At 46.6% G+C, this 14,462-nt stretch overlaps 2 protein-coding genes across 8 annotated transcripts in view; both read right to left on the bottom strand.

Moving 5' to 3' along the window:
- Positions 1-9,903, bottom strand: part of ADHFE1 (alcohol dehydrogenase iron containing 1) — a 28,484-nt gene extending 18,581 nt beyond the window's left edge. For 3 of the 7 annotated variants that reach the window (XR_011645633.1, XM_058275586.1, XM_058275588.1), the window contains exons 1-4: positions 9,745-9,903; positions 2,213-2,266; positions 1,444-1,598; positions 1,102-1,298 (exon numbers count right to left, since the gene is read on the bottom strand). Coding sequence is in view for 6 of the 7 variants with exons in the window: in XM_058275586.1 (XP_058131569.1) it covers positions 1,102-1,298; positions 1,444-1,598; positions 2,213-2,266; positions 9,745-9,888 (550 nt within the window). In the remaining variant the exon portion in view is untranslated. Of the gene's footprint in view, positions 1-1,101; positions 1,299-1,443; positions 1,599-2,212; positions 2,267-3,509; positions 3,557-6,542; positions 6,581-9,744 lie in introns of all 7 variants that reach the window. The other 4 variants (XM_058275590.2, XM_071207835.1, XM_058275587.2 and 1 more) reach the window with 3 other exon arrangements.
- A 1,129-nt stretch (positions 9,904-11,032) lies between these two features.
- RRS1 (ribosome biogenesis regulator 1 homolog) lies at positions 11,033-12,755 on the bottom strand. The gene has a single exon (XM_004477787.5). The coding sequence runs from the start codon at positions 12,653-12,655 to the stop codon at positions 11,558-11,560; it is 1,098 nt and encodes a 365-aa protein (XP_004477844.2). The 5' UTR covers positions 12,656-12,755; the 3' UTR covers positions 11,033-11,557.
- Positions 12,756-14,462: the final 1,707 nt, after the last annotated feature.

Genomic DNA, 14,462 nt, shown 5'->3' with positions numbered 1-14,462 from the left:
ACGATGGAGAATAAAGGGTGGCGTTGCCGACCCAGCTGGCACCCTGGGCACGCCAGTACCCCGGCATGAGCAGCTGCAACGGGGCGTTCAAATGCAGGCTGCTCGGCCTGTCCTGTGAGAAACACATATTTGCCGTCTCTGAAAGACATCTTTATTCCCTCCTGGCGGCAAGCACAGTAACGTCCTGCTTTTGCTGGGCTCCATGGTTTTGTGTTTCTGTCAAGTTCCTAAACTTTACTAATCACCTCTCTGTGTGATGCTGACACAGCTTCACCAGAGAGTTCCACTTGCCAGACATCAATTATGCTGCTCCCTGCGGATTCCTAATTCCTGTCAAAAGGGTTCATCTGCCATCAACTGCTCGTGCCCCATCACAGGACCCTTCCACAATAGCAGAGAGAGAGGGAGAGAGAAAGAACAAAACTTTAAACTGAGGATAGTTCCCAGTTACTAAAATAGACCACGTTAGCTATAAAACTTGAAAGCCATAATATGCTAGCAGCTATTAACGATGGGAGGGAAGAAAAGACCGGAATGTTCCAAGGTTCCTGGTGGAACAGACAAGCCGTTCTGTTTTGGATTTGCATGCCTGTACCCTGGGCAACCACGGAGCAGATGTTCCCCAGAGCAAGGCCATGCAGGCCACATGTCTCAGCCAGAGACAAAGCCTGAGGTCAGTTGAAGCGCCATCATCTGGAAGAAAGGGTTGGGTCAATGCCAGAGAAAAATAACAGCCAATGTTCCCTTTAAATGCCACTGGCTGGCAAAATGGGACAAAGCAGAGAGGGATCTAGAAGACAAACCTACCCACAGACTGAGCTAATAGCATGTAAATGATGATCTTTGTTTTCCCCGAATATTGATATCATAGCTTAAATCTGCAAACTTTCCTGCCGTTGACCCAAATTGACTTATTTGTGCAACACACAGAAACTTAAAACATGAATGAACTATTATCTGCATTGGTTTTCAAACAAACTATAGCACTGAAATGAGCAAATTGGAAAGCATTAGAAAACATGCCCTAGATTTATTGGTGTACATCTCTCTGAAGGCTTTTTGCCAGTTGCAAAAGGAAAAACTCTTGAGTCGAGTCGTTACCTGCAATCAGGGGCTTCAGAGGTACAGACACAGGCTTTCCTTTCCCAATGGGGGCATTGACATAGTCTAGGAAATCAGAGTGAGGGCTGGATGCGTACAGGTTAGCAGCTTTACAGGTGTCAATGGTGGAGCCGCCACCCACAGCAACGTATGCATCAAAAGCTCCCTTTTTGGCAAATTCGATAGCTTCCCTGAAGCTTGGAAAAGGGAAAACGAACAAACATGACGTCATAGTCTTCAGAAGCAAAATTGCCATGCTCTGCAGTGAGGTTTGGGGTAAGTTTTCAATAATAGCGCGATGTGTTGGCTTTCACTTAAAGAACCTCCACCACCCAAGAATACCTGGAATCTGTTGGCTCCACCCTCACGTTATCATAAACCTGGAAGTTTATACCATTCTTGATGAGGGAATTCATAACTACTTCCACAGGAGGGAGCTGGGAGAGGTTCTTATCTGTCATCAAGCAAACATTTTTAGCATTCATGTTTTGTAGGTCCTGCAATCACAAAAATAATGTTAGGTTTGAATGCACTAGAACTTTAAAATGTGCTCTTATGACAAACTCAACATTGAGCATCTTTAAAAATAAAGGACTCGGGAAGCAAATGTGGCTCAAGCAGTTGGGCTCCTGTCTACCATATTAGAGGTCCAGGGTTCGATGCCCAGGGCCTCCTGATGAAGGCAAGCTGGCCCATGTGGTGAGCTGGCCCACACGGAGTGCTGGCCTGCACAGAGTGCTGGCCTGAGCAGAATACTGCCCTGCGCAGGAGTGCTGGCCCACGCGGAGAGCTGGTGCAGCAAGATGATGCAACAAAAAGAGACACAGAGGACAGACAATAAGAGACTTAGCAGACCAGGGAACTGAGGTGGCACAAGAGAATGACTGCCTCTCTCCCACTCTGGAAGTCCCAGGATTGGCTCCCAGAGCTGCCTAATGAGAATACAACAGACACAGAAGAACACACAGTGAATGGACACAGAGAGCAGACAATGCGAGGGGGGGGAGGAATAAGGAAATAAATAAATCTTAAAAAAAAAAAAGGACTTGCTGTCAGCACGTTTTAAAAAAATGTGTTAGCATATATATCAGTAGAAAACTCCAATACTTGCCATGCCCACTTCTTTTGTAACTCCTGCACCATATCTAATATTGGAAACAGCCATCTGAAAAAAAAAAATATGTAGGTTTTGGATGTATTAGAGAGTTGGTCACTTCATTTCTGGAAAAAAATAAAAACCAAAAGAAAAAAAAAAAAAACCCACACAACCTGAAATGGCTCCTTGCTGTGCAGAGAATAAAGTATATTCTCCTTAGTGTGGTCTTCCAAGTCACCCCTGATCTAACCTCAGACCTACCACCCTTCTCAAAGGAGACCTTGGCTCCCTTCACACTGAAATTACTTACCTTTTCCCAAACACAGTAGTCACTGTCAGTTGTTCTCTCACCTCCACATAGAAATTCCCCCTCAAATTTCTTATGTTCTTTTTTCCAATGTAAATGTTTTCTCCTCCATATATTTTTCACCCTTCATGCATCCATCCAATTATCCATCCAACCATCCATTCATTCATCCACCCTTACCCACCCAGCACTACTGAGTGTCTGCCATGTTCCAGGCACTGTGCTAGGCTCTGGGAATATTAATATGAATGAGAGGGACATGGTCTCATAAACTTCATAGCTGAGAGAAGAGCTTTTAAACTGGTGAAGTTTTGTTTGATCCACTTTATGTTTAAATTTCTTTTTTTTTAATTGGTTAATAACATTTTTTAATTGGTTAATAACATTTTAATAACATGACAGTCTGGATTCCTATCTGTCTTGAATGAAATCTGGCAACACTGGGCCTGTGTCCCACATGGCAGCACTTGGGTGGAGGTGGCACCCTTTAAAGGGGGTTTCTGTGCCCTCAGAGATCCCAAGCTGTCTTCACTCCATTAATTTTTAGACCTTTCAACTGATGGCTCCTGGACTGGCAGGAGACAGGTTTAAACAAATGATACAAATAATTAGAGTATGATAAAAATTCATCAGAATTAATTGCTCCTTTACTCTCTCCTGTTTTAGTAGATTACTTTGACCTCTTTTGGAATTCTTATCCTTACAAAACTAAAGAAGACAATGTATAACAGATATGAGTTGGAGAGTTTGCAGAACTGGGATGTTATATTTTAATGCAATATAGCAGACAGTATTCTAGACATGGTTTACATTATCGGATGAATTGTATTCTATTATCCTAACAAGGGGCTTTGCTAAATAAGGCCTGATCAGTTCAATCAATAATAAGATTATGGAATATCAGTTAATCACAGATTTAAAGGGAAATAATAATGTATTAGCAAAATAATTGTATTTTCCCAGGTCATTTACAAAACAAAGGAAAAATAGATTGATTAAATCTACCTCAAAAGCATAATCTGTTGTTTTCCCAGAAGGTGAAAGTCCAGGAGCTAGAAATGTAAAAATTATCATCAGAGTAGGCCTCAAATATAAAGCAAAAAAATTGCTGTTTGATAGTATATTGGTATTCCAATGGTGACCATAAGAATTTCCTTGAAGCCTTATCTTAAAATATGTTTTTCAGGTTTTGTTGTTGCACAACAAATTAAACTTAAAATCTGCATATTAAAGGTATAATGTAATGCTCAGTTGATACCGATTTCGTGGGGAAAAAAAAAAGTTATTTAAAATTTTTTTCTCCAGGAAGCAAATGTGGCTCAAGTGATAGGGCCTTGCCTACCACGTGGGAGGACCTGGGTTTGATCCCTGGGGCCCCTGGGTGAAAAAGAAGAGAAAGCAGGCTTGCGAGGTGAGTCAGTGCCTGCATGGCGAGCTGACTGTCCGTGTGGTGAGGCAAGTGCCCACACGGTGAGCCGAGTGCCCATGCAGAGAGCCAAATGCCCGCAAAGCAAGCCGAGTGCCCACATGGGTACCTGCGTGGTGAGCTGAGCGCCCACGTGGTGAGCCGTGATGCCCACGTGAGTGCCTGCACGGTGAGCTGAGTGTCTGTGCGGTGAGCTGAGTGTCTGTGCGGTGAGCTGAGCTCCCGTGTGAGTGCCTGTGTGGCAAGCCGAAGGCCCATGTGAGCGCCGCGCAGTGAGTTCAGTGCCCGCCTGGTGAACTGAGCGCCTGTGCGCATGCCCGTGTGGTGAGCCGAGTGCCCGCACGGTGAGCTAGTGTCTGTGTGGAGAGCTGAGTGCCTGCACGGTGAGCCAGTGCCCGTGTGGTGAGCTGACTGCCCGCACGGTGAGCCAGTGCCCGTGTGGTGAGCCGACTGCCCGCACGGTGAGCCAGTGCCTGTGTGGAGAACTGAGTGCCTGAGCAAGTGAGTCATCCAGCAAGACGATGATGCAACAAAAGAGAGATGAGGGGTGAAAGTCAAGGTGAAGCGCAGCAGAGACCAGGAACTGAGGTGGCACAACTGACAGGGAACCTCTCTCCATATCAGAGGTCCCCTGGATCGAATCCTAGAGGAGAAAGATGAGAAGACAAAAAGAGAAATAGATATAGAAGATCACAATGCAAATGACACAGCAAAAACAGCAGGGTGGGGGAGGGGAAGAAAAAAAAAGCCAACAACAAAAAATTTTTTTCTCCATTGAAATTGGTATATTTTTGAAAACATAATGTGCAAAACCCCCTAGAGTCTATACGGTTTGGCCAGGGCTGTCTTTGTTACTTAAATCTCAGTAATAAAAATCAAATACATATTATAAACTAAAGGGCAAAATTGGATTATTGTTAGAGAACAACAATTAGTAAATTCCTTGATTGGAGTCCTGCTTTCACTTCTTATAACAACTGGAATAATTTGTTTCAATTAAAATTTTCTTCATAGAAATAACTTATCACAGTAAGATATTTACATTTCTCAAGTACACAAATATAATCTACTTATTCATATCAGTCCTGCTCAGTCATAAGATAAATAAATATCCACAGAACAACTTTCACTACTAGTTTTTAAATAAAAAGATACCACAATGCAACAACAATCTACCTTTGACTCCCCAAGGGCAAAATTAAAAAAATTTTTGGTCCCTACAGGCTTTAAAGAAACAAATCGATTATCCTAGAAAACAGTGAGATTATCTTTCTCAAAATTATATTAATTTTAATTCCCCACAAATAGGAAGTTACTGAACTTTGTTCAAACCTAGTCAGAATGGGAGGAAATGAGCTGAAGACAAAAATTTGGCGCATGTTCAAGAAAGCCTTGAACCCATCAGGCTTCTCCGGCCTTGTAGATGGTGGCCAGTGTCTGGGAGGCCCCTTAGCTTGTCCTCAACGGGGAGCCCTCCACCAAGAAAGTTCATCTTCCTGTTCTACTCTCCAGCAACCTCCCCTGAGGTTTCTGCTTAGGATTCCGTACAGGCAGGCACCCCCACCCCAGTCCCTCGCCTTGCTGTTTAGACGTGACCTTTTCTTCCTAGAGCTCAAATCAGTTTTTGTGTCAGTAATTCAGATGACATTCTGAGGACACGGAAATGCTACAATAGGCTTCCTGCTGCTCTGTGACAATGGAGTTTGTCAAGGATTAAGAAGTTGGTGGGATCTGAAAATTATGGTCATTGCTTTTAATTATTAATGAATAGAATGCTATTTTAAAAATTGATGTCAACAAGTTTTTCTTTTTTTTTTTAAAGATTTATTTATTTATTTATTTCCTCCCCCCCCCCCCCCCTTTGTCTGTTCTTGGTGTCTGTTTGCTGCGTCTTGTTTCTTTGTCCGCTTCTGTTGTCCTCAGCGCTTCTGTTGTCCTCAGCGGCACGGGAAGTGTGGGCGGCGCCATTCCTGGGCAGGCTGCTCTTTCTTTTCACGCTGGGAGGCTTTCCTCACGGGGCGCACTCCTTGCGCGTGGGGCTCCCCCACGCGGGGGACACCCCTGCGTGGCACGGCACTCCTTGCGCGCATGAGCACTGCGCATGGGCCAGCTCCACACGGGTCGAGGAGGCCCCGGGTTTGAACCGCGGACCTCCCATGTGGTAGATGGACGTCCTAACCACTGGACCAAAGTCCGTTTCCCAACAAGTTTTTCCTTGTAAGAACCAACCTGTTCTTAGACTCTTTCGTTGGTGAAATGTAAACCTTCAAAAAACTTCCTCTGTTTGATGAACTGAGACAATCTTAAAATCTTACCCGTGCCACCGTTTTCAGCTTTGGCAAATAATTCTATCTATTTAATATAGACAAATATTGTAAAAGAGCACTGATTACATACTTTAACCAAACATGTAGGCAGGAGCAGACATCCACCCAGCAAACACCATATAATTAGAACTACATATTAGGAATTTCAAGTGAAAAGGTAACCATTTTGTCAACCTCCCTCTCTACATGCACTGATTTTCTTGCTTTACCCTTGGCCTAAAGGTATGAAAATGCCAACTATCAAAATGGAGATTGTGGCTGATTTAAAAACTCAACGTGTATTACCTTGGGCGTAAGTATGAGAATGAGTTGGGCACTGGCATCTGAGGAAAGGAAAAAAAGAAAAACGTAGAGTGAGACCGGGAGACCAAAAGACAAGAAGCCTTGAAGCCCTGCACGTCGCGTCCTGGTCCGAAGATGCTCCGGACGGAAGAGTTACCCAGACTACCCTGAGACCCTCCCTTCCAGAGTTAACTCTCCGCGCTCCCCGTCTCATCCCAGCCCCCTCTGCTGGGCACATCCTTCCTATTTTCCGAACGTCTCCAAGGAGTTTAATCTTTCTCCACACAGGCCCTGGGCCCGCGCCCCCGGGAAAGCCTCGCGCTCACCCCGCGCCCACCCCGTCCTTCTCGCCCAGGTCCATCCCCTCTTCTCTGGGCTCAAGCTTTGCCCACCGAGTCCCCGCGTCCTCCTTTTTTGAGCTGCTCCCTCCCTTGGCTTCGGTGTCCCTTCTCCGTCCAGGTGGTCTCCAGTTTTTTGACCGTCCCTCCTCTGGCCTCCCTTCCCCCCGGGGAGGAAAAGCTAGTGCGTTTCTTTTTATTCCCCAGAGGACCCTGTCCCTGCGGGGTCAAGTAGATACAGTAACTTGGGTGCCATAACCTCTTTCCTCCTCCACCTCCAAGATTCAGATTTGGGGTTAAAACATCCAAGGCGGAAGATGGGGGAGGAAGGAAAAGCGAAGGACTTGAGCGTGACGATCTTAAATATTCTGAGAATTAAGATGCCCGAGACGACCCTAAAAGGTACCATGAATGGCGGCTGCCACCTAGTGGTCGCGGGAGAAAACGCCAAGTGCGAACAGTTTCCAGGAGAACCCAGTTTGTCCAAGAAATCTCGCAGGTCTCAACGCTCATACTAAGTTCCACGGTGTCCCGGATGTTAGTGTGTTTTGTCCCCTGATGTACCCCTAAAAGGCACTGAGACCTCCCTCTCCCCTCTCTGGTTCCGTTTCTAGATCTTTTAATGCGGTTTCCTTTCCCTCCATTCAATCTCTAAACTGCAAATAGTTTGCAAATTCAAACACCTCAAGGAGGCTGGGCAGGCGTTGTGCAATTGGAAACAGAAGAGCTGGTGTCAGTGGATGTGTCAGAAGGCTGTGGGTTGGGGTCTATCAGGAAACCGGGGTGCAGTCCTGTCTGAAAGAGACAAGCTGCCACCTCAGCCCCAGCAGGTTTTTCCCCAGACAGAAATGTGGACTCCATTTCCTGATTTCTCAAGATTTTTATGTGACATCTAGTAACTTAAAAATATTTGGCCATTTTAAAAAAAGAAAAACGTGCAGAACAAGTCACCGTTTTGCTTACCTCTGCACTAACAGTACTACTCCCTGGGACTTCAGGGTTTACAATTCTAACCATCTAGGTTTACAATTTCCCAAGGCCACTGCCTCCACACCCATGGTTTCAACTGCCCCTAAGTGCTGGGGAGAGCTCCCAAGCTGTTCTTGTTCCAGAACGATACAATCAGCCACCTACTTGGGGTCTTCACCTGGCCCGGGGCACATCTAACTCACAGAACGTCCACGACCCGTGTTACCATTTTCCTTCTGAAGCTTACACCCCTATAGACCCTGTTTGGCACACAGCCCCACTGTTTACCCCAACGCTGGAGCCAGGAGCACCAACTCCTCCTTCTGCCTCAACCCCCTCCCCCCCTCCCCGCAGTCAACCAATACAAAACCTGTTATTCCACCCAACTCCTCCATATTTCTCACATCCACTCCTCAATCAACTGCCTCTGCCTTGGTGCCCTGGGCCATCATTTATCTGGAGCGCTACAATTATCTTTCTTCTCCACTCCGCACTGTCATCAGGATGCTCTTTCTAACAATTTTAATCACACCACACTTGCTTCTCATGGAACAATTCCAAAGTTATGTTCTGGGCTACCGGTTTCAAGAGCTATTAATGGTGTTGCTTGATTAAAAAAAGAATTCTGAGGACCCAAGTTTAACACAGTTTAAACGTAGCCAAGCTTTTCTGTTCTGCAGGACTGCTCAAAGGTTTCCATGTATTGATGTGCATGCATATCCTGATTCACCCAAAGGGCAATACAACAGTAGGCAGACTTGCAAACTTTGTTTGGCTATGGGATTCTTTTTTCACGGGATATCTCAAGGTATTAGTGTTTCACTGTGAGAAATATTGTTTCGATGGCTTTCCAGTATCTACAGAATACAGTGCAAATTCCTTAGCATAGGACAGAGAAGGACCGAGAAGCCAGAATGTCTAGGTTCAAATTAGGGCTGTTCTACTTGCTAAGCTATGTAATGTGAAGCAAATTCTTTTTCTCCTCGCCTTTCTTTATCTGTAATATGAGGATATTAATGCAGTATTTCATAGGACTGTTGTAACCATGAGTTACTATTAATAGCATATGGAACGGGTGTGCAGGGCAGGGCTGACACATGGTAGGTGTTCAGTCGGTGTGGACTATTTTTTGCTAATCGTCTTTTTCTGTCTTCTTCATCCTCACCTCTTCCTAGGAAGGCAGGCCCAGCCCTTAACCTACTTTTAGATCCTGGTACTCCAAGTTCTTTGCCATCTCTAGGTTTCTGGTGCATTTGCACATTCAACAAGCATTTATTAGGTGGCTACTATTTATCAGCCATTTCTGGACGGGGAGTCAGACTTCCATAATTTCCTTATCACTTAATCATGTCTTTTAAATGAATGCCCTTTCTTCCTGTGCAGGCCTGGGGAGTGGGCGTCCGCATCCTTCTCTTCTACAACCCCTGTTCGCTGCGCTCCACTCAGAGCCATTTTACGCCTGTTCTGTCATCCGATTCCACAGACTTTGAGCCGTCCCAGAGCCCTTTGTGTTCCCACCACTTCAAATAGCTTCTGGCACATAATATACACCTAATATATCTGTTGATCGAATAAATTTGGTCACCATGCCAAGCTCCCCACTGCCCGAGCTAACCGAGGGTGAGATCCTGCTCTCTCTGGGCCTGTGTTTCCTTAAAGGTACAACACGCAGGTAAAACAAACCTGCCCCACCGCGCACGGTGACCCCACTGTCACGGCCGGCGCAGGGCCCCGCGCAGTGGACGCGCTCTGCGGCAGCCCCTGCCCGAAGTTCTGCAAAGTAGCCGCAGGAAGAATGCACCAGGGAGGGCGGGGGCGCCTCCGGGGTGCGGCACGACGAGGGGCCGCGGTGGGCACCCTGGGGCCCCTGCCCGCCCCCCCTCGGGCCCCGCACTCACGCTGCGCTCTGCAGTTGCCTCAGCAGGTGCGCGACCCGAGCCCTGGCGGCGGCCATGGCTGCGCAGGTCCTCCGCCGAGGCCCCGCTCCCGCCAATCCCAGGCCGGCCGCTTGGCCTCGTCCCGCCCACTTGGCCACCCCCCATCACCACCCTCTACTCCGGTCATCTGGCCAAGCTTCAGCCTCTCAGTGGCTCAGGAACGTTTTCCACGAGGAGTAAAAGCCACAATTGCCCCAGCTGCAAAGTCGCACCATCCAGCTTTGAATTGCTCCGTAAAGACCTTGGGTATTTTCTAAAGTTCCTATTTTTCCCATTGAAGGCTCAGGCAAAAGGACAGAACAAGGGTATCCTGTTTCCACTCCGAATTCTTTAAAATGCTACTCTGCTTTCTTAAAAGTATTTTCAGAGTCAAACACTATATTTAAATGGTTTTTAATAGTAAACAAGGGCCTTGCAAAAAAAAAACCCGAGAGAACTTTTTACAGGGCCAGAGCTGAATCCCACTGCTAAATCGAGAAAGCCTAAAAACCAAACCAAACCAAATACTAAACATCCTAAGGCAGTTGAGAAGAATTAAAAATGTTAAATGCTTTGTGAACTGCTTGGCTTTTCAATGCTTCATTAACATGGTTTCACCAGAAGCTCCAACTCTGTAATTATACTGCACTCTGGTTTAGCGGCACCATCCATATGCACCATGACCCAGTGGAAAAGTTAACGATGGCAACGCTCAACTTTAATCATAAAGTACCTTAAGAAAGTACTGTGTTTTTAATAAACTTGTTAAACATCAACTACGATGCCCAAATTAATGTTTAAATAGAAATTTCTATAAGTAACCTTATATAAGAGACATTGAACAAGTGTAAGACAAAACAAATTTCCAATTTTAATTTCCTATCAATTGTCAGATCAAAAAGAGCAAGGTGACTTTCAGCTGTATAGCTGTTTAGGTCCCCTGGATTCTAGATCTACAACTAACTCTTTTCAGGAGCTATTCTCTGGATTAATTAGGATTATCATGATTATTTAATGACACCCAAATTAATCGTTTTCAGCAAATCAATGTTTTCAAAGTATTGAAAAGCATGAAATGTTTCCAAACAAACATAAATTGTACTACACCTTCGATATCATAAGTGTTTTTTAACTAAAGTGGTCTCCCTGAAACCATGTTAATTTAGCTCTTTAGTTTTTAGAAAGTAAATGAAAAGAATCTGTACCTGGTATGCAAGTCACCGGCTTCTTGTAAAAGATTTCTACCAAAAGTCACAAAGTTAAAAGCAAGTACTGGATACAAACGCGTTTATTAAATAATCTTTACTAGTTGTAAATGCAATTGTGAAAATGTAATCTTTCCTCTCCCTTTGATACTCGTTTGTTATAAAATAATGCAGAAATGAATAAATCAATCCATTATTTTCAGAGTTAAACTATTAAGACATTGCAATTTAAATTGTTTTTAATAGTTGGTCATATTATAAGTCTCTAAAATATCACCAACTCTCTCTCACCCCGTTTCAAAAATTAAAGGAGAAAAGATGGCTGTTTTAAGAATAGCTCTCGTTCCCGGTTTCGATCAAGTTCTTTCCTTAATTCTTAATATCCAGCTAAAGTCTTGGCTGTAGGAAAAACACTAATTTGTGGAGCTCAACACTTAGTCTCTTGAGGGAAGGGCAATCCTGTCCTTTCAGCCCCAAGCCTGGTGATGGCAGCGGCCGCCGCCTTCTACACCGCCCTGCAGTACCTGGAATTTAACGCTTGGAATATGGTTCTGGTTTACATAGCGAGTCCGAGGGTGCCAGTGCTACTACTACTTTCTTGTCTTTCCTCCTTTGTGCTGCCCTCCTTTCCTCTTGCCACCTAAGCCCGGTCGCCCGGAATTCATCCTGCCTCCCAAGCCCCCTTTCCTTTTCCCTCCCTGGCTGGGTGGGCCCCCTTTCCTCTTGCCCCCAGGACCCTGCCGGCTCCCCTTCCTTTTGCCCTTTTGACTCATTTTTCTCCTCTTTGCGGCCTCTTCCTGGTCCTCCTCCCTCATCTGCTTATTGGTGGCCCTCGTCACGTCCAGCCGAGGCTTCTTGCTGTTCATGACTCGCAGCAGCTCTAACTGGTTCTTCTTCTCGGCTGCAAAGTCCCCGAAGACCGGCTGAAACTTCCTCTTCTTGCCGGGGCCCCGGGGTGCTTTCTCCTTGAGCAGGCGTTCCTGGAAGCGCCCGACGGATGCGGTGGAGACCTTGGCCACCTGCATGGCGCGGCCCAGCTCCTCCTTACTCTGATGTCCAGTAGGGTGCAAACCGGCGGTGCTCGGCAGCTGCGTTCTGTGCGCACGGGCCAGGTTACGCAGCCGGTTCAGCTCGTTTTTGGCCACCCGTTCCTTTTTGGCCTGAATCCGCTTGGCGAACTGGTCTTCCATGGGATCGGCGCTGCCGGGGACCTCGATCAGCCATTCCTTGGTGTCGTCGCGGGCACGCTGGTAGCCCCAGCGCCGCCGCCACTGGCCGCTCACCTCGTCCCATACTAGATTGGTTTTCTTCTTGGGACGGATGCCCTTGAGGCGCGCGAACTGCTGCCAGCGCGTAAGCGGCCGCGGCCGGGGTACCGGCTTCTCGCGCGGCAGGCGGGTGGTGGGTTCGGGCAGCCGAGCCACCAGCGCTTCCTCCACGCGCTCCGTGGGCAGCTGCCACAACTGGTTGATGAGCAGTTGCGTGTTGTCTCGCGCCAGCGTCCGTAGTTCGGCTTCCAGCGTGGGTCCTGCGCGCCGCAAACCCGTTGGGGGGTTTCGATCCGAGGCCAGCAGGTTACCCAGATCGAACTCCAGCTCCAGTTCCTTGTGCACCGTAATGCGCTGTAGTTTCTCTGCCTCGTCCCGGTCCGCCTTTGCCAGCAGCTCCTCCACGCTCTGGCCCTCCATGACTCCGGCTCGGGTAACTTGTCTCGGACTGCAGCTTAAGTTACTTCTGCCACCGCTCGGGTTCTAAGCCGGGTAACGCGGCCACGTGCAGGCGCTGACCCTCGATCCGGAAGAGAAAAGTTCACTTCCGGAGCATCCGGAACTGATGTGCGATCAAGACTTTTTTCCCCAAAGGCCGGCAGAGGGTGTTGTTGGAGAGCCTGTGGGTTTAGAGGAGGGTCCCCACTGGCGCGCGCCCGGATGTAGGCGGAGCTGGTGCGAGGAGCCCGGACTACAAGTTCCAGGGCCTGACTGGGACTCAGGCGCCCAGGATGCAGCGGGGCGGCGGGCGGGCGGTAGCAACTTTGAGTTGTTGCGGTTGTTGTTGAGTATTTCGGGAACGGATGTGTTTCGTATTCAGACTATGTCATTTGTAAAGTTGTTGGGTCAGTCATCAGTTTTTGGGGCTACACAAATGATTTCACCAGGGCCCTGGCCCGCTCGTAGGGACCTAGGTGTGGACGGAAAAAGACATATCTCCCAGATGTACAAAAAGCGAAGTGTAGAAGGCGTAGTTGGGTTTGGGAGCCAGTGGGCGCGGACTCCAGATTGCTGAGAGCTGGAAATTCAGAGCCCTGAGTCCGCATCCTTTTCCTTGTTTAGGGCACAGGAACGCCGGGCTCTGTTGTTGGAATACCTACGCCCTAATCCTGTGTTATTTAGACTGTTTAACCTTCGGGGATTTCTCCTGCCCGCGCCTATTTAAAAATTGACAAGATAGGGAAAAGAAGAATAACTATCTCTTATTCATAAAGATGAATGAGTTAATATGCGCCAAGGAAGACTTAGAACAGGGCCTGGAATATAGGAGTGCTCAGTAACTTAGCTAAATACCCGTTATTTCATTTTCATAATGACTCTGGGAGCTAAGTTGAAGAGGCAGTGGTTGAACACCAGGTTCTTGACGGAAATCGCCTACGTCACATCTGGGTTTACCATTTACTGTACCTACCTTGCACTCTGGTTGGTAGACGGTCAAATAAGTTGATAAATATCAAAGATTAATTCCTGGAATATAGTAAGCACTCAGTAATTGTAAGCTCTTATTGTTGTTAAATGTTCCATTGATTAAAAAGGAAAACTCAAAGGTGAAATGACTTGTTTAAGGACTTGCACCTAGGAAATGTGAGGGGCAAGAGGTATCTTAGCCCTGCTTTAAGGCTCTGCAGTGTCTTCCAGGCCCTTGCACGACTTCACCTGGGAGCTTCATCTAAAAGCAGACTCGCAGGCCTCGCCCAGATGTACAGAATCAGAACCTTCATTTCAACAAGATCTCCAGGTGATTAGTATGTACATTCCAGTTTGGGAGACTCTGCAGATTGCATGGTTTACAGGTTTTATTTTCCTTTAGAAAGTTGGAAGTAATGAAGTGGGGGTTATTCAGGAAGTCTAAGCAATAGAAATTAACATAAAAGGGTTTAGGAAATAGACCTATAGGCTAGGGCCACATCCTCTCCTGTCTTGGGGCAAAAGAGTTCCAGGCTCTGGAGTGAGATTGCTTGCACTCTAATCGTGAGTGTGAACTGAATTTGGTGTCAGGCTCACTGTCTTTCTTTAGCTCTTCTTGATTCATTCTTTCATCAAACATTTATGGAGCACATTTTATGCATCTGGCATGTGCTTCATAGACTCTTCTGTCTTCCTCTTATCTAAAATAATTATAGGATTTTCTGGAATTTTTCTGAGCCTGCGCTTAGCATTCATCACTAAGTCTTTACTACCAGTCATCTTGTGAGGCCAAATTTAGGTCAAAGGCCATAGTAGATAA

This window comes from Dasypus novemcinctus, chromosome 14, assembly GCF_030445035.2.
Source record: "Dasypus novemcinctus isolate mDasNov1 chromosome 14, mDasNov1.1.hap2, whole genome shotgun sequence".
Taxonomy (NCBI): Eukaryota; Metazoa; Chordata; class Mammalia; order Cingulata; family Dasypodidae; genus Dasypus; species Dasypus novemcinctus.
Note: the sequence above shows the minus strand (reverse complement) of the source record. Positions and strands in the feature narration are given on the sequence as shown.

Excerpts from the sequence above, each read along its gene's own strand:
- RRS1 (XM_004477787.5), bottom strand. The coding sequence starts at position 12,655 with ATGGAGGGCCAGAGCGTGGAGGAGCTGCTGGCAAAGGCGGACCGGGAC.